Below are 19819 nucleotides of genomic sequence, written 5' to 3'. Positions count from 1 at the left end.
CCTGCTCCTAAAAGCACTTCTCAAGTTTGCTTAAATTTGCTGTTTGGAATAATCCTACTCACTTGCTAATAGTTACATATCTGATGCACAAAGCAAGCGTTGAGAGGAGCCAGGCTAAGGAATCCCATCTGGAACTCTGAAGAAGGGACTGGTTATTACCCATAGGGGACTACATTAGGGTGCCAGAAGCAATGGGCTTGAGGACAGGGCTGCTTTGTACAATTTTTAATTGTTGATCTCATAATGTGCTGTTTTTTGTAAGTTAGAAAGACCATTTTACGTACAGATACAGGCGTGCCCAACCGCAGCGCAACCTCTCCTAGTGCCAGGGAACAAGCCAGAGGAGCTGAAGGCTGATGGGGTGAGGGGTCAGCTTGTGACCCTTCCCCGCATTTGGGGCGATCTGGCCGGGAAACGAGGCTGTGAACCTGTCAGCCCTTCGGCCCAGAGGCCACCTGCCAGTCCCGGCACTCACCCCGGCCGGGTGCGGGGCGGGATCGTGGTCTCGCTGCGATAACCACTGACCGGACCAAGCTGCAGCCCTGGGCTTCGCGGGCGGAGCCCGCTGCCGCACGGGGCAGCGAGGTGACCCGGCCGCGGCCCCACCCCGCTGCCGGGGGAGGACGCGGCGAGCAGGGGTCGCGGTTACTGCACGCGAAAGGTCAGCGCCAGGCGCGATGCTCCGCCCGCAGCCGCCCCCGCGCTCCCTCACTTCCTACCGCCCCCAAGCGCAGCCCTCCCCCGCGCCGCCCGGCCTGGTTGGCTGGCGCGGCGGGACGGGGCGGGGCGCGGCGGGACCGGGCGAGCCGCGCCGGCAGTAGACGGCCGGCGGCGGCTGCGCGGCGGTGGGGCTGAGGCTGAGGCTGAGGCTGAGGCTGGCGGGGGCGCAGCTGGCCATGGGGGCGCTGAGAGAGGAGCTGCTGAAGGCCATCTGGCACGCCTTCACCGCGCTGGACCTGGACCGCAGCGGCAAGGTCTCCAAGTCCCAGCTCAAGGCGAGTGCGGGCGGGAGCCGGGCTCGGGGGCATCGCCTCCCCGCCCCGGGGGGCGCTAGTGCGCGGCCTTGGCGGGCTCTGGGCCTGGGCCTCTAGGCTTCGGGTCCTCCCTCCTGGCGCCCCCCGCCCCGCCGGCGGGAGAGAGGAAGGAAGCCCGGGGCTGTTGCTTCAGGGAAGCAGAACCCGCAGCCTCAGCCCCGCGCAGGGCCGGGCCTGAGGGAGGCTCAGGGGAGCCCGGGCGGGTTCTCTGGCTCCTTGGGGACGCTGCCGCCGCCTTGGCGGGGCCGGGGCCGGGGCCAGACACGGGGACGCGCTGTGGGACGCCCAAGTGGGGAGGGGCGGGAACTTGGCCGCAAACACGCCTGGGTTGCAGACACGGTGGTGCCCCGCGTGCCCCACGCCTACAGCTCGGGTGACGAACCTGGGCTGGGGGGAGTGAGCAGTTCAAGTGCTGCGCTTACTTAGTGTCCCCCCCACCCCCCCGGTAGTGGCTCATGGCTCTCTTGTGCTGTTGTCCACCCGCTGTCCCCAGGGGTCCCCCGTCGGGTTTCTGGCCCACCTTCTGCCTTGGGGTCATTGGGAGGGGAAGCAGGGGACAGGGAGTGCTGCAGCATCCCCAGGTTTTCCACCTGGTTTCTCAGCGGTTAGCCCCCCCCCACTGGCTCCACTGACCGTGTGCGCTGCTCTCCAGACAGCCCCTCCAGGGTCCCACCAGCCCTATGTCTACAGTTGGCCCCTCCAGGGTCCTGCCACCAGCCCCACTGGCTTCAGTACTCTCTGAGGTCCTGCTGCATACTGGCCCTGGAGCCCGCTACCTGTAGGGCCAGGCCACCAGCCCTGGAGGCTGCCCTGCCATTCTGGGTCCTGCTGCTGGCCTGGGGCTCTGCAGCCACATCTAACTGCGAATCAGCTATCAACTCTCCTGGACCAGATGAACTGGACACGAGTTCTGGCAATGGTGTCTGGTCTGGGAGCATTGACAGCTTAAGGTGACCCCAGCCTGGGGCAGTAAGGGGTGTGGAAAGGTTTTTTTGGGGTGGGGTAATTCAGCATCCCCGTCCTAAAAATAGTTCCTGCACCACTGGCCCCCACCGCTTCCATGTTGTTTGGGTAAGATCCAAGTATATATTGTCTGGAGTCTGTCGCTGGGCCCTTTGGGTTCTGGAAGAATCTGCATGGTGGTTGGTGAAACAGGCCTAAGAGCCTCTCACCTGAATTTAGGGGTTGTTGGTCTGGGCTTGTAGAGCAGCTGAGAAGTCTGTGAGTTTGCTTGTGTAGCTTCTGGCTGGCCAGTGGGCTGGCAGAAGTACTGTTGGGGCTGACTGGATTCACCTTAGTGAGAAGGAAATCTCAGGCTGGGGCTGTAAGCGGCCTGGATTTTAGGCAAAGGTACTCTGGATTGATTTCTCAAGCTGTGCCTAGAAACCCAGTCCCAGTCACACTGGGAGCAGCAGCCACGGTGCATCGGGACTTGCCTGGCAGCTCAGAGCAGAGAGCTACCAATAAACCTGTGATGAAGCTTGTTTGATTTATGATATGTAGGTGCATTTATATAAATCTATCAGACCAGTCATTTGCCCTGAATACCCGTTTCTGCATGGCTCTCTTGTACTAGATGCAAGGTTTCCGAGCAAGAGAATTCACCCCATCCAAGTGGAATATAGTGTCTGCCAAGGGGAGAATAAGGTTTTACAGTGTTCTCTTATTTGAACGTAGACAGGAGAGATAGTCAGGAGGCTCCAACTGTGTGATTCTTTTCTTGCTTATGCTCTGAAGCGATGTTTGTGCTTAATAGAACGTGCACTGCTTGTATAATCTCATTCTACCGTGGCCATGTTTCACAGGACTGTCTTGGCCTGGGAATAATGGGAAGAACCTGACTAATAACAAATAAGACTGTACACCCGTTGGTATTTTGTACAGTAGATCATTGTATTCGTCATCACCAGGTCAACCATAGCCTCTGTAGTCACTGGAGGAAGGTTGGACTGGTCTTTTTTCTTCTGAAGGACAGAGTGTCTGTCCTTATTACAGCAGGAAACTGAGTCATCTTAAATTAAAACACTTGCACCCCAACCTCTAAATCAAGGCTCTCCTTTTTAAAATAAATAAATAAATAAAATAAAATATTGTTTTCCTACCCCCTACCACTCCCTGCTGTGTTCTCCTTTGATTTGCAGGTCCTGTGTAGTCTAATTAGGATGCAGTAATTGTTCCCCATTACTGGAATTTACCCTGCTTTCAGGATATGAGGAAAGGTTAATGTTTAAGAGGTTTACAAAAGAAATGGTTGGTGAGCTTCAGCAGTTCCCCTTAGCTTGAGCACATTTACAGTGGCTTAAGTTAACTTTAATTCTCTGCCAGGTTACCCTGCAACCATACCAAAGATTTTCCTAAACTTTTTGGTATTTGTAATACTTCTAGAATCATTTTTTTTTAATTTATCCTGTAGATGATAGGAGCATAGCATGAATATGCTGTCGTAATTGCAAGTGACTTACACCACCATTTCTGAAAGAACTCACTCATATTCTAGTTGCCTCAAAAAGTGGCTATTTTAGTTTCAAGGCAGTACTAATACAGATATAATTCAGCATAAGAATTAATGTTTTATACAGCATAGGTCCCATTCCAAAGGGACTTTCTTTCTGCATTAGTCTTAATTGAACTGAAATAAAAAGTGGTAGAGGCAGATAAATGGGTCCTTTTTTTCCCCATCCCTGTATCATTTGGAGAGTAGTCAAGTCCATGGGGAAAAATGGGGACCCTTCAGGGCAGAGGGAGTTGCGTGAAGTGTCCCTTAACCCTTTTTTGTTATCAGTCCCTTTATAGTTCTTGAACTAACTTGTTCCTCTGTTTGTCTTTTGAAAATGCAAATATGTGTGCTACAGACTAATTCCAACAAAATTAGTTCTCTTTTGTATTTTGAAGTATTGTGCGCTGATTCATTTGACCATGTTTTTCAGTAGTTCTTCAGTTACATTGATTGCATTCTTTTGCACATCAGGAAACATAACAACTATTTACGATGCTTGTCTGGACTATTCGCGTATTATACATGTTAAATATCAAAGAGGTAGCCATGTTGGTCTGTATCTTCAAAAATAACAAAAAGTCCTGTGTGCCTTATAGATTAACAGAAGGTGCCACAGGCCTTCTTGTTGTTTTCGAAGATAGAGACTAACACGGATTTGTTAGTCTCTGAGGTGCCAAGTGTTAAATAAATATTGATCTTGTTTTGTTAATAGATTGTACAATGTCATTTCAAATAGTACTACAGCAAAATTACACTATATTTGTGGAGGCAATTACAGCTTTAGGTTGCTTTTGTGGTTTTAGTATGAGCTACGTAGAGATGTATATTATACTATTTTTAAATTTGCCCATTGGCTTCACCTTCCTGCACTCTTCAGCTTCTAATTTTTTTTTAATTAAAATGTTGTGTTTGGGTTATTTGAAAAGTACTTTCCCCAGGTGTAACGTAGACTTTTGGACAAATCTTGTAAGTGCTTTGTACTAGATTTCCATGAGCCTGCTTGCAGACGTAAACCATACACTTGATAGCATTTTTTGAGAGACTGGAACCTCAGAGATGATGCAAGCTGAAACCATTTTTATGCAATATATGAAAAAACTTCCTTGTGTTTCTTCTTAGTTTTCTCTTTATGGTTGTGGACTCATTTAGCTGTTCTGGGGTGAGCAAACTTTTTATGTCATCCGCTCTTCGTCCCTGCAATTAGCAGGCCTCCCCCCAAACCTGTCTAATGTAATGTAAACCCACGGTAATTTCAGTTACATTCATAGGGAAAAAAATATGTGGAATATAAAACTTTTTAAATCGCTATCTAAATGTGAATACACATACTTTAAAATAGTAATGTATTATAGCATTGTTAATGAAATGGATGAGCCTGAGACCCAGCAGCCAATCATGCTATGCTCCCTTCTTACAAAATTTCAGCTCCCCCGGGGCCCTGTCCCAACTTTGTGCACCCCTGTGTTTTGCTGTTCTTCCCTTTGCTGTTTGTGGCCTATATTTTCAAAAGTAGTCTTTGTATCTCATTTTTTTTGGTCCCCAGCTTGACTCCTTAACACAGTGCGATTTTTCAGAAAGTGGGGTGACCAGCACTCTCAGAAAATCTTGCCTTTTTCAGGTGTGTCAAGTTGTGTAACCAAAAAGTGAGGCCACCAGAATCGCTAATCACTTTTGAAAATAGAGGTTGGCCAGTGTGCTTATCTGCAGCGTGATACGGGGTAGAACGTTAGTTTAATATTCACATGCAGAAGATTAAGGTCCATCATCCAGGAAAAAGTAAGCAGTGTGTAGTCAGTATGACGAGGAAAGGTAAAATTAGAAGCAAGGAAGGAGTTACAGGATAACATAATAGAGAAGTAGAAAGGTGGGGATTGTGACATGGGTAGGACTTTAACACAACAATTGACTTCATGCTGTATTTTAAAGAGCCAGAAAGTAGTCATTGACTCATTATTACTAGAAATTGTTACTTTATTGTATTAAAACTGGAATGAATTAAATTATTTATATTGTTCTCCCTTGTAACTGAAAGCATTACTCCAGCCATACGTCTGTCAGAACAGATTACCCTTCTCAGCTCAAGTTCCCCAAAGATCAGCATTGTATCCTATACATAAATACTTTTTATACAGTTATTGTTTGTATTAGCATAGTGCTTATAAGCCCTCAACTTGGACCAAACTGACATTAAATGTTCTGCAGAACCAGAACAAGGATGATAGACCCTGCCTCAAAGAGCTTATTTTAGCTTGTAAATTAAGACGCAACAGATGGAGACCCAGGCTGATGGCAAAATATAAGAAAATCCTGAGATGATGTTGGTCAGCATGATAGGCGGTGGCCTTCCCAGTTTTGTATGGGTATCACAGAGGGCTTTGAAGGAAGTTAATGAGTTAGTTTTGTCAGTGTTTATGGAATGCTTCTCCCGAGGATGAGATGCAACCTGGGAGAAGGCACTTCATGGCTGTTTGGAAATTTAACAATTGGGCAGTGAAGGCTGTCCTCATGGAGGTGAGAATTGACATTCTGATAGTGAATAAAATGGAAGTCAAACAAGGCTGCATCATTGCCCCATCACTGTTCTGTATCTTCATCTCCATGATCCTTTACGTTATTAGTGGCAAGCTTCTAGTTGGTGTGAAGATTGTCCATAGAATGAATGGGAAGCTTGTCAATCTCAGGAGACTGAAGATTAAAACCAAGACTTCCACAACCTTGATCATGGAGCTCCAGTATACGGATAATAATATGATTGCTGCTCTTTCTCCTACAGCCTGTTAGACCACATTAAGTGTCTTTGCTGAAGCATACAAGAATGTCAGCCTCACGCTCAAGATCAAAAAGGCCAACATGCGCCACCAACCCTTGCTGACTGGACAATCTCATGTACCTTCTATTGAAGTCAATGGAACTGCTGGAAAATGTGGAGCACTTTCCATACCTTGGAAGTTGTCATTCTGCTGAAGTTGACATTGATGTGGAAATCTGCTTTCGTCCTCCTGTGACAAAGGGTCTTCAAGAACTGTGGTATTTATCTCAAGACAAAGCTCCTTGTGTACTGTGCAGTGGCTGTTCCAACGCTACTGTATGCATGTGAAGCCTGGACAATGTACAAGTGTCATTTGAAGGCACTTGAACGATATCATCAATGCTGCCTCAGGAGAATCCTAAATATCTCTTAGGAAGATAGGTGCATGAACACTAGCGCCCTGGGAAGGTCAAACATGACCAGCTGTAAAGCCCTTATCATTCATCAACAACTTCATTGGACTGGTCACATGGCTCAGCTGTCTGATCAGCGCCTCCCAAACCAGTTTGTTTTCTGAATCAGAGGAAGGACGGAGGAGTGTTGGGGGCCAGTGGAAGTGATATAAGGAGATGCTGAAGGTACACATGAAAGAAGTGCAGCATTGGTGTTGACACTAGGGATGACCTTGCCCAAGACCACCCCCAGTGGAGAACGGGAATCTGTGAGGTGGTGCAACAATTTGAGAGGGCCCGCCGCAGGGCTGGTGAGGAGAGGTGAGGAAGAAAAGAGTGTCAAAAGCTGCCCTGTGCCCCTCCCAACAGCTACCAACTCCTCTGATAAGACCTGCGGCTCCAGAATTGAGCTGATCAGCCATCAGTGGACTCACAAAATGGAAAGTGACAGAGGCTGTGAAATAACTTATGTTTAACGTGAAAGAGTGGGGGGAGCCAGGGGCAGGATTGAAAGAGACAAGTATGTTGTCAAAGCAATGGCAAAGTGATTTTTGCAGCTACGTTCCGATAGCATCTGAGTGGGGCAAGACTGCATTTGTCAAGAGTGGAAAATAGAATGTTGCAGTGACTGAGATACAAGACGAGGGTTTGGACAGCAGTTGGAGCTGTGTGAATAGAAAAGGCCATTTCCAGTGGGGCTGTAGCTATTTTGGGGTGGGGGTGCTGAGCTACACCCTGCTCCTTTAGATCTGTTGAGATTGGGTTGCCAATGCTTTCTGAACAGATGGACCAGAGTCCATTGCTAGAGAGGGCATCTGGTCTGGGAGACTTGGCAATCCTTGCTGGCCGCCGCTGGAGGCAGCTTCAGAGCCCTGGGCTAGCAGCAGGACTCTGGGGCTGGCGGTGCCAGTGGAAACTTCAGCAGGGCTGATGGGTGGCAGAACCTCTGGGGTGAGCAGGGCAGGCAGAGTCTGTGGCAAGGCTGGCAGGACCATGGGTGGTGGTGAACCCCATGGCAGGACCCCAAGCGGGCTACCTGGAGTCTGGGACCTGAGGCTGGAGGACCCAGCTTCAGGGAAGCCAGGTGAAAAGCTTGGGGATGCTACAACTACTCCCTTATTTCCCAGGCCTCTGACTGCATCAGAGATATTATACAGAAAGAATCTTAAAGGAGAACCTAGAGAGAGATTTGAATTGAGTGGGATGCTCAGGTTATGGGCCTGAGTAATGTCCAGGATACTGGTGTTCTCAGTGACTGAGAGCAGAGACTGGGGGTGTGAGTGTGTTGAGCTTCAGCTGATGGCTAGATACCTGTTAGGAGATGTCAGGGAGACAGGCCAAAAGTATCTTGAAATGACCTTATAAAATAAAAGGCTAGTAAATGGAATTGTACAGTTCCATAACTTCTGTGTGTTAAACTCTTTCAAGAACCACCCAATTCCACCCCTTCACAAAGATGAAACTAGTACTGAAGAAATTATCACTATCCTGAGCTGTGCGAGGTTGTTACTTTTAATGGTCCCAGTATCATTTTGGCTGAAATACTCTTTTCTATGGGGCAGTTGGTGTCTGTTGAACAAATTGTCAGAGTGTCCCTTCTCTTTATGGGAGGCAGAGCATGTTTGAAGCCCCTCTTTTGTAGTTCAGCATATGTAAGGTTTTGCAGGATCAGGCCCTTGTAGCATAGTACTGATAGAGCATAAATGACAAGTAGAGCAACTTAAAATAAAGACGTGATCCAGCAGCAACTAGCAAAGTTTCATGAAGTTTTCAGAACCTTAGCAATCCAGCTGGTGTACTGGGTTTGCAGGTTGCTCTACAGCATAGAAAGATGAATTTTTGGCACTGAGTGAGACACAGGGTCTGGCATGAAGGTGGATTGTTAATTATGATGACGACCATATTAAATGCCAGAGGAAAAAATTGCATAGCAACCATGGGGGCACTGGAAGAATGATCCTTAGTAGTGGAAAGTTTTTCTGCACAGATTAACTGAGATTCTGCAGTAAAAGGGGGTTTGCAAGACCTTAAGCTTGTACTCTATTTTTTTTTTAACTATTGATCATCAGAGTAGATTATGTGATGCTTTAGATTATAGGCATTTTTTTCTTAAAGTAAGAGCTCACTGAGTTTTTAAATTTTAGCTGCTGCTGGCTGCCTGCTATTTCAAAGAATGAAAGGCTTCAGAAGGCAGCAAGGAATTCCTCAAACTACGAAAAAAAGGAAGTGAACATGAGTCACAAATACATGTTTTTCAAAAACTGATTGAAAATGGAATCCTTTCCTAGTATCTGGTTCTCAGTTGCATCCAGGGTTTCATTCAGATGTTGGGCAGCTGTAATCCCTCAGGGGAGAGAGCAGAAAGATGTATAAAACCAGATTTAGGCAGATGCCAACTAAATGCTGCTATTTATTTATTTATTTTATTTATTTTTTTGTTCTGAATTGTTAACTTCGTAAATAAGCACTTGTTTGAATGTTCTGGTTAGGTGCCTTGCTGAAAAATTCTGATTCTTTCATAAATATGCACCAGGAGGGAAGTCTTAATGGGGCAAGAAGGGGCACTGGTCTCTTTTACTGTATTAGCAGAAGTAAGGGTGGCCTAGTGATTTGACATAATTTGTTTGGTGACAGCAGTTTTAAACTGGAGGGAAACATCTTGCTGATGAAGGCAGCAAGTTTGTGTATCTCAGTTTTTTAACATCACCCCAATTCGTAGGTGTGGTGAAAAGAGGAGAATGATGGGAAATGTTTGTTTTAAAATTTCTCATCAGTGCAATGGTTGGCTATTTTAAGAGAACCCTGGAGGATCATAGCATCTTCCTTCAGCATATGGTACAGCAGTGAAAGATAGACAGCATGAGATGTTATGTTTGGATCAAATTTTCAGTGGGACCCCATCTTGGCTTCTAAAACTGTCCTCTGTATTTATTCATATGAATTCTTGTGCATACGTCTGAGACCTGACTTTGCATGTGTGTTTGCAACTTCTGCCTGAATAGCTGAAAAATTGTGCAAAACACTGTCTGAATGCAAAATGTGGTAGATACAGTTTTATCTGCTTTGGAAAATTTGGCAGTTAATGATAACTGGTAGGCAATAGAGAACACTATCAATTTCTGGTCTATTTAAACCTCTCTTTATCACCTGGCAGGGTCACATTAAATTATATGGTTAATTTTTGTGTATCTGTGTGGAGATTCTTTTTCATGGATATGTGTACACTTTTGTAAATTAAAATGTGGTTCTGGCAGGATTTCATGATAATGCTGGTACTTCACTGGTAATTTTTGTCATTTGCCTCAAGGAGGCAAAATTTAATATCTGGTAAGGATGAAAACAGAATGACTCCCCATTGGCTGTGTTACCTTGATATGTTGTTCTTGGCTCATAACTGAAGATTTCAAACTTTAAAAAAAAAAATACACATCTCATAGAACTGGAAGGGACCTCAGGAGGTCATTGAGTCCAGTCCCCTGCCCTCTTGGCAGGGCCAAGCACCATCCCTTACAGATTTTTTTTTTTTTTTTTTTGGTGGTAATCTATTTGCTCCAGAGTCCTAAATGGCCTCCTCAAGGTTTGAACTCACAACCCTGGGTTTAGCAGGCCAATACTCAAACCACTGAACTCTTTCTGCAGCCTGTTTAGTCTGGTTTTTGCAGCAACCTCAATTGCGGCTCATTCTGTGCTAACATGAATATATTTAGCTGACTATAAGTAGCTGTAAACAAATTTGCAGACTTTCTCCTTGCCTTCCTTTGTTCTATTTTTAAATGTAATTGCCCAGTGAACAACGAGGACCCTTACATAGGTATAACTAAATTTCATTTGCTACCCTTTCTCACAACTGGATGGCTAGCTTTCTTTTATATAGACAAGATGAATTATTTTTACAATGCAAGCTATTTTTTGTTTGATTTCTCCTCTTTCTGCATGTTGGCTTTACAGCACTTTTTTTTTTTCTTCTGCAGCATGCTGGAAAGTTTACAGTTGCAATCCCTTCATGGATAAGTAAGGCCAGGTCTACACCAGGCATTAAAATTGATTGTAGATATCCAGTTCTATCTACAACAATTGCATAGCTAGAATCGACTTACCTACAATGGACTTACCTGGCGTGCCTCAAAGAGGGAGTTTAATGGGTGAAAGTGTCCTGTGGACCTCCCTTATTCCTCATGATACTGAGGTGTACTGGGGTCAACTGCCGGCCCCAGGTAGTTGGATACCGCACATCTGTACTAGGCATGCGAAATTGAACTCCAGAAGATCAAAGTGGAAGTGTTGTTAATGTGCTAGACAATATTGCCCTCCTGTGGTTTGGCAAATTCTCATTTGGCACCAGTGAGGTCCTGAGGGTGTCAGACTAGAGAAATTCAACCTGCAGCAGTTCAGCCATAGGGAGCAGTGGCATGGATGGGCTGTGTTGAGTGCCATTAGCCATGTATATCTGGCATGGGTAATCCAGCTGCCACAGCTTGTTACTTAACTACGCTAATCTGTTCTCATTCTAACAGATAAAGAAGCTGAAAAATCACACCCCTAATCTGCAGTATGGATGACTTTTGAGTGCTACTAGTTTATGGCATACAAGGAAAAATGATCTAGGTTCTATATAATCAGTACCCAGGCACAGGTTTTGGATGTAAAGCAGTGCACGCAGGGGAGTGTTTAGATATTTTTATTGCCACTTAGTTTTCATGAACTCTGTGCTTCCTTAAAACTAATGAAGCATGCAGCCCCACAGTGAAGGTCATTTCTTTACATAGGTTTGGAGGGGGCTAAAACTAATGAAGTAACACATGCAAATATATTGTTTTAAAATAAAAAAGAATTGCTTCTGAACTCTTCTGTTCCTTTTCCTCTCTTCTCCCCAGGGGCCTTCTATAACACTTGCGTCTTACCAGTTGAAACCTAGAGTAAATATAGGAAAGTGACTGACTGAAAAACAAGCAAATGAGAGAAATCCAGAATGTATACCTTTTTCTTATTTGACACGTTAACATTTTGTATACACCTAAGAGGTATATTACAATTCTTTTCATGAGTCATCAGTCATGCTGCTGACTTTTTTTATAATTAGAGGAGCTAGTTATTACTTATTTTCCCGTTAACTAATTTTCTCATAGAAACATGAATTCCGTATTTCTACAGCCCTTCCTTTACTTCCCAATATATGATGTAAAATCTTTTGTGGAGCTGTTTTTCTGTCTGTGAGGTAACAACAACCATATTGTACCTATCTTGTCTCACTAAAAGTATCACCATTTGAAGTGTTTGAATCCCTGTAGTTCAGCTAGTAGAACTGTATTTTCTTCCAGCAAAAATCCCCAGTTTACAAATCAGCCTGACATGAATGCATCACATTCTGTGCAGTCTTAGTGAATCACAGCACTGCCACTAAGGAAACTGACCTTTGACCTCATTCAGTTATTTCTGTTTTTAGGTCCTTTCTCACAATCTGTGCACAGTACTAAACGTTCCACATGATCCTGTGGCCTTGGAAGAGCATTTTCGAGATGATGATGAAGGACCAGTTTCCAATCAAGGTTACATGCCTTATTTAAACAAATTCATCTTGGAAAAGGTAAGTTTTTAGTTCTTGTGTTCTCTTTTCAAGTAAACAGTCTTAGGCTTAGCTGATGTCACAAACTTAACTTTTCTACTGCAATGATAAATTCCTACACTGGGTGGAGGGAAAAAAGGGCCAGACAGGGGAAAGGGAATTGAAGAGATGCTGGCCCTGATTCTGTACATTGAGATATAGTGGAGAAATGCTCTGTGTAGGGACGCATGCCTTAAAATTGCAAGATGTGGTATTAAGGTTTGTTGTGTTTTATCCCCTTCCCACTGTTTCCTGTTACGTTAAGCCACACTTATAAAGAGATGTGTTCATATACATTAAAATTTTAGAGCTGTGTATTGACCCGTATTATACAACAGTGAGGTGTAGACTCATTTGCGGCCAGAAAGGGTAGAAATCCCTTATATCAAGAGAGGGTATTTTAGTTTGAAATCCCACAAAAGTAGCATTATAGTGGGATTCAGTAGGTGGTTCTGTTCATTTTAAAAGTTCTTTCTCTCAGTGCACAAGCATTGTTTAGTCTTTGAAGGAATCCTAGTTTTGTGGGGGGTTTTTTTGGGGTGGGGTGGGGGAGGGAACTATGGAAGGCATCAAAGTTTTGCTGTCCATGTTTATTTAACTAGAGACAGGTCTTGAGGCGGTGGTGCCCTCTGGGAATTGGCATTAGTATTTTGCCTGCAATTTCTAAAGAGGGAGTTGTCTGTGTGCTGTTTGTGACCACGTCTGTTCAAGACATAGTGCGTGAAACAGTAAAACAAACACCAAAACTCTTCCCTGTTTCTACATCATTGATTTCTCCTCCAGTATGAAGCTAACCTGCAGGCCCCAGGCTTTGCTATTGCTCTGCAGGGGGGAGATAATGCAGTTAATGGCCCCCATTTTATAGCATTAATGATTTCTTCCTCATGGAGTCCTGTACCAAGGAATAGCTGGAAAGTTTTGTGCTGCTTCATGCACCAACTTAAAAATATCATATCCATTTAATACTGTCAGGTACTGTTGTGGTATTGGCACCAGTGAAATCTAATTTAGCTGAGGCGTCATTAGGAGGGCTGGAAACTCCCAGAAGTAGGAGAGCTGCTGGCTCCCAAATGGTGGTCCCGCTCCCAGTTACACCCCACCTTCCTTCCTTTGGTTGACCCTATGCCCATTCCATCACTTCCCCTGAGTTCATGCCCCCCACTGGCTGTTTGTCACCTCCTTTCCCCCATTCCTCCTCCCTTCCTCTGGGGAAGGTAAAAAATGGGAAGGTATAGCCTTAAACCTGATGAGGCCATGGTCCCCTGGCTCTTCTCTTCCTGTGCCCCGGAGCTTCGTTCTTTTCTTTAGTTTAACCCATGGTTTCCCAAACTGGGGGCATGCAAGAAATTCCAGGGTGGGTGCAAGGCAACCCAGCCCCTGCCCCCCAGTCATTCCCCCAGCCTGAAGAAAAAGCTGGCCTTTGCTTCTGGCTCTTAGCCCCTGCCACTTCACGTGAGTGACCCGGTGCAGCCGCTGTAAAAGCCAGGCAGCCAGCAAAGGCACATGTGGAGCTAGCTGCCTCCTGCACAGGGGTGTGAGTGGGTTGAGGGGAGGAGAAGGACAGGGTTAGAGGAGGGGCTGGTGGTGCCTGGCTTTGGGGGAGGGAAGAGGCTCAGGCATCTGGGGTGGCTGGCCCATGGTAAAAAAAGAGGTGAGCAGGGGCGTGAGGGCTTCTCAGAAATCAAAAAGGGGCCTGATGCCAAAAAGGTGGGGAGCCCCTGGTTTAACCAGTCAGCCCCTTCTATCTCTCTAGACTTGGGCTCTCGTACAAATTTTACACTCTTCCCTCCTCATCCTCCTCCTCCTTTTAGTATGTGGTAGGCTTTTGGTGTAGTGCCAGTTGAAACACATCAAGGTGCATGATGATGCCGACAGCCCCAGTCACTCTTTAGGCTATACAGCAGACCCTCGCTTTGCATGGATTTGACTTATGCATGTTCATATTAACACAAGTCAAGTCTGAGGGGGACCCTGTTTTCCTGTATCCCGCCTCTCCGCTACCCCTGCACTGCTGACCAGCTCGGGGGCAAAAATCAGGCAAGAGTGGGTGGTAAGAGTACTAGAGTTGCTGCACCTGCAGAGCTCGCTCCAGCTGCATGCTGGAGTGGCACTCGTGAGTACCCTGTGGCAGCGTGGGGCGGGCTGGAAATGAAGCACAGCAGGTGAGGCCCAGACCCAAGAGGGGGATGCAGGCAGCCCATCCGCGCAGCTGGCAGAAAAGTCCCCCAATGCGGCTGCTGCTTTCTGGCTGCAGATCCATGAGCTGCCCTGGCCCCCTGAGCTTGGGCACTGGAGAGAGGCAAGAGCTGCCTGCCACAGGTGGGAGAACGCTGGCCAAGGGTGTCCGGGTGGAGGACGAGGCTGCCACCCTCAGGAAACGCCTCCCAAGGAGTGCAGGACAGGTTCCGTGGTGCACCTGCCTTCGATCTGCCTGCAGCAGTGCCCCCTCCCCTGCCCTGGGCCAGCTCCCAGCAAAGTTCCTGCTAGCAGGCAGGCCCTGGGGCTGCTCCAATGTGGAGTGTGCTGCAGTGAGAAGGAGAAGGGATGGGGGCACTTACTGGAGACTCAGGCCCTGGGAAAAGAGCCCCCTCCCCCCGGGAGCCGGAGTCACTTGGGCCAAATTGGGCTGGGCATTGTCCTCCTTCTCCTGGGTGCAGCTGCTGTGTGCTCAGACTCCTCCTTCCCTGGAGCTGCCCAGGGTTCCAGTGCCGTGGCTGGAGCTGCCGCTGCCGGAGCAGCCCCAGGGCCAAGCTGTGCTGCGGTTGGGGGGGGCTGCAGGAGTGCCATGGCTGGTGGCTGGAGAAGGAGGTGCCCCATCTGCCCTGCCTCTAACCCAGCCCCAGCCTGGGGAATTCCGGGGATCTTCCCAACCCCCCTCCCCATTTACGTGAAATTCGATTTATGTGGGGGTTGCCTAGGATGCGACCTCCGCATAAATCAAGGGTTTACTGTACTGTGGTGAACCATTCTGCAGTGTTTGTTTTGAAGCACTTTAGTTTAATTTGAAGAGACTGGGGAAAAAAAATCCAGCAGACTTTCCCACCAAGGGCCTTGTTTTTCCCAAATTGAAGAATTGAGGGTGGAGAGCGAGAACTGCAGCTTTACAAGTGCCTTTCATATGCAGTATCCAACTATTAAGCTCGTCATTGTCCGTATGCACTGACAGAGAATATAACAGGGAAACAGCCTCCTGAGTGCCGTGTGTATGAGAGAGGAGTAGGTACTTGGTGCGGGGGGGGGGGGGGGGGAGGGAGGGAGAGGAATAACAGCAGTATTATCAATTAATAACGCTTTAATTTGTAAAACATTTTCATCTTAAAAGGAAAAAGTTAAGAAACCTTGGTTAAATTGCCCAGAATTTCTTGCTTTGTAATGCTAATTAAATGACAGATATTTGAACATGCTTGTATCTTGGATACAAATTTTAAAAAGGTGTTTTTTTTGTGCTTCTTGAGAAACTTCTTTGATTCCTTCTCTGAGATTTGAATTATGCATTGGTGCATATACAAAGCTGTCTTTGTGGACAGTAAAAATCTTCACTGGAGCTTGTTTTCTTTGGCAGCTGAAGAGGAATTTATGAACAAATGTTAGAGAGAGAGAGACTTGCAGTGGATGAAAGCACTAAAGCTGGCAATTTCCCTCTTGGAAAATGTATTTTTGCTTTCCCTTATTTCAGTAATTTGTGCTTAAGTTTATGATCTTAGAACAAGTGAACAAAGGCCTCTTTGGGATTCTTTCCCTCCCTCAAATTTGTTATCCTAAAGAAAAGCAAACAAACATTAAACACTGTATGGTGTAGCCCTGGAAACTCTACTATTCCTTATGGTTCTCCCACTTACTCCACAGGACATGGTTGATTTCCAGACGTACAATTTATTATCAGTTCTTCCATGGGGTGGTGGAATAACTATTTTCCTGTCATCTTGAATGACAACAAAAGCAGCCTCTGAGAGTTCTTAAACTCACCAGTTGCTTTGCTTGTTGAACATTAACCAAACTCTCCTTTTACTTAAAATAATAAATCCTTTCATCGGGATTTGAATAAGATTCATTATTTCTGCGACAGTAAACATTGGTGTTCGTTTAGGGCATAGACACTCTTCTGATTAGAAGGCCTTTAGATGAAAGTTATCAGCTTGTTTTACTGGAAATCAGAAGTTTCTACATTAGTTTTGTAGCATAGTGTATTGTTTGAGTGTTCACAAACAATTCAAATCATTTTATTATCAGCAAACATGCCAATCTGTACAGAAAAAATCGCATTGAGGTGCAAGAGGAGCAACTCATATTATCCTACCTTATTTATAGAGTAAATCTCATTGCAAAAACTGTTCAGGCTTTTAAAATCTTTATTCTTGTACCCCTGAATGTAAATGAATTATTTATCTAGAGTACTGGGGAATGAGTTGCCCTGTAACAAAGCTTCCATTGTTGAACCAGGGAAACATGGAGAAATGCCCAGGTTGGCAAACTGATGAAGGAAGTTAACAACAATCTTCTTTTATTGGAATCTGAAAATTGTATTACTAAACTTCCACTTAAAATATTTTCATTATACAGCCCTGACAGCTGTTTGTGTTGCATCTGAAATGTGAAAGTGTTCTTCCTCTTTTTAATTATGCTTTTTTTTTGTTGTTGTCCGAAAAGTAAAAAGACAGTGAGAAAGCGAGAAATATGTCTTGCCAGTCTGAGCTTTTCAAACTGTTTTTTATTGCTTTGCTTTTGGTGTCTTATACTGAGTTGTTAGTAATATCACACATGGTTGTCAGCCAGAATTATAGTATGAGTTACATAAAATTCTGTCAAATCACATTTCCTTTCACTTATGATGGTGGTAACATTTTACACATCCCATTTTTCACATGTCTAAATTATACCAGGTGCAAGTACTTTCTTCCTCTGGGCTTCAGATTATATACAGCTTTTGAGAATATCAGTCAGCTCTTTGAGGATTGTCTGTGTTTTGTGTCTTGTAAAGCTGTTAAATTTCTGTACTTAGCTGTACTTAAGGTTGTTCGGTCAAATGCTGCTAGTGGAACACGGTGTAGGTGGTATTTTTTGTAGCAAGTAAATAGCAGGAAGAGATCATACTGGATTCAGAGACCTTAAATCGTTTGTAATTACAGCATAAAACTTTTTTGGGAGGAGTGGGAGGTGTTCTGAACTTTTTTGTGTTTTAAACAATAAAAAGCTCCTGGGGCTCCTTGTCCTCCCTTCTCTTACTCCCCTCCAGGGAAAAGGCCGCTGAAGGGGCGGTACGGGCTCTGGCTCCCAGCCATGTTTGGCCTCTCAGCCCCTGAGCTGCCACAAAGCTGGCAAGGGGTCTGGCTCCTGTCCTGCTCTGAAAAAAGATGCCAGTATGCTGTACTGGCACATACCATCCCAAAAAAAGCCCTGGTATTTTTAAAGCTAATGTAGGAACGTCAAACCTTCAGGATGGCCCCTCTCTGATTTTGTAAATGCACATTTGTTCAGGCACTTTTTGTGTGTTTTATTACTGAATTTCTGGACATTTGCCAGCAGTTATTCCTATCCAGAAAGGTAGCTTTGAAAATATGACAAATGCTTCTGAATCATTTTAAACCCATCTTTAAACCCAATCCATAATTGAAACTTGAGGTCCCATTCAACTGTTTTGAAGCCTAAAATAACTGTAAAAGTAAAAACTCTTCAGAAGGCTAAAATATGATAATGGTAATAACTTAGACCCTAGAGTGAAGCATTGTTAACTGTGAACTCCAAATTAAAGATGCCAAAATTTCCATGGTGTGGATTTAGTGCTAGAAAAAAATAGCTAACTGTTAGAGGACTTGGATTTTTTCCTTTTCTGATGTGTCCATTTTTCATGTAAAACTGCAAAGATTATGGCATCGTCTACAAAAAAAAACTTGCAAGAATGCTGTTGGGTATTTACTCTTTGGTAAAAGTTAACTGTTTAGTTTCTCTCTCCCTTGGATTTCAACATCCTTGTGTGTGTTGTCACATCTGGAGATTACATACTCTCTTAAGCTCTTCTGCCCGTTTGAACAATAGGCTTAATGGCTCAAAAAATTCCTGAGGTAAATCAAGATGACTTCTCTTTTGAGAGAGCTCTGTAGGACTTGTCCCCTCACCAACTGCATGGAACCGAACTTGTTATGGGTTCAGAGCATTCATAACTTTTTTTTCTCCCTCTAATAAATAAAGTTTAGGACAGTTAGCAAACTGAGCAGATCAAGGGTGGCAGTACTGGGCTGTGATGCCTTGCTGGAGCTGTGTCCAAATACGAGCCATGTGTGGTGTGCAAGGCAGCTGTGGGGAGTCAGGGAGGGAGGAGACGTGGGCCAGGGCCTGCTCTCAACATCCCGCCCCCTAGCAGCTGTAAAGTCCATGGCCCCGCACCCAGTGGTAATCTGGGCACTCTGCCTGGGTTCCAGCTGTAAGCCTGGTGGAGGGTGGTGGTAAAGGAAGATTGTGGGGCAGGGCCTCCTCTGAAAACTGGATGAGTCAGATCTCCCTATATTCAAAAAGTGTAGGGGCTGTGGCTCCCTGCCAGCAGCCCTGGATCCAGTTGAGAAATTACTTTCTCGGCTATGTGTACGTGACCATTTCCCCAGTAAAAATGTTAGGGTTCATGTACTTATTTGATTTGATTTTCTGACATTAGATGAAATAAGCAAAAATCCTGCTGTTTGAAAGTGGGCAATGGAAAATGAGCGTTAGATTTGCAGCTGTTGTGAAAGTAGGTGCTGTAGAAAGTGTTGTAGTGTATTGGTCTGCAAGTGGAAGTAATTTCCTGATTCAGCGGCTTCAGCATCCCAACCCTTTGAAAACAAAAAGCAGTCAAGTAGCACTTCAAAGACTCGCAAAATAGTTTATTAGGTGAGCTTTCGTGGGACAGACCCACTTCTTCAGACCATAGCCAGACCAGAACAGACTCAGTATTTAAGACACAGAGAACCAAAAACAGTAAGCAAGGAGGACAAATTGGAAAAAGATAATCAAGGTGAGCAAATCAGAGAGTGGAGGGGTGGTGGGGAGGATCAAGAATTAGACTGAGTCAAGTATGCAGACGAGCCCCTATAGTGAGTCACCTTTGTCCTCCTTGCTTACTGTTTTTGGTTCTCTGTGTCTTAAATATTGAGTCTGTTCTGGTCTGGCTATGGTCTGAAGAAGTGGGTCTGTCCCACGAAAGCTCACCTAATAAACCATTTTGCTGGTCTTTAAAGTGCTACTTGACGACTGCTTTTTGTTTTGATAGTGTATAGACTAGCACGGCTTCCTCTCTGTTACCAACCCTTTGAAGGATTCATCTGAATTCCCCGCTTTGTAGATCCACCCTGTGGGGGAAATTGACCTCATGCCAGCTGAGGCTCAAGCAGTGAGGCTGCCTTAGTCCCAGCTGATGTGGGGTTTGCCAATTTCCCCTCACAGTGGGGAGGCTGTGTGAATCTCAGCTGGTGCAGGATTGGTCAGTGTCATGTTGTTCTCCCCTCCCCACTCAGT

The 19819-nt window shown here is 45.4% G+C and overlaps 1 protein-coding gene across 1 annotated transcript in view; it reads left to right on the top strand.

Annotated features, from left to right (window-relative positions):
- Positions 1 to 789: 789 nt before the first annotated feature.
- SWAP70 (switching B cell complex subunit SWAP70) overlaps positions 790 to 19819 on the top strand; it is a 76547-nt gene continuing 57517 nt past the window's right edge. Inside the window, exons 1-2 of the mRNA XM_074997419.1 lie at positions 790 to 995; positions 12176 to 12316. Of these exons, the coding sequence (XP_074853520.1) occupies positions 897 to 995; positions 12176 to 12316 (240 nt within the window). The 5' untranslated portion in view covers positions 790 to 896. The remainder of the gene's footprint in view (positions 996 to 12175; positions 12317 to 19819) is intronic.

Source organism: Carettochelys insculpta, chromosome 6, assembly GCF_033958435.1.
Source record: "Carettochelys insculpta isolate YL-2023 chromosome 6, ASM3395843v1, whole genome shotgun sequence".
Taxonomy (NCBI): domain Eukaryota; kingdom Metazoa; phylum Chordata; order Testudines; family Carettochelyidae; genus Carettochelys; species Carettochelys insculpta.
Note: the sequence above shows the minus strand (reverse complement) of the source record. Positions and strands in the feature narration are given on the sequence as shown.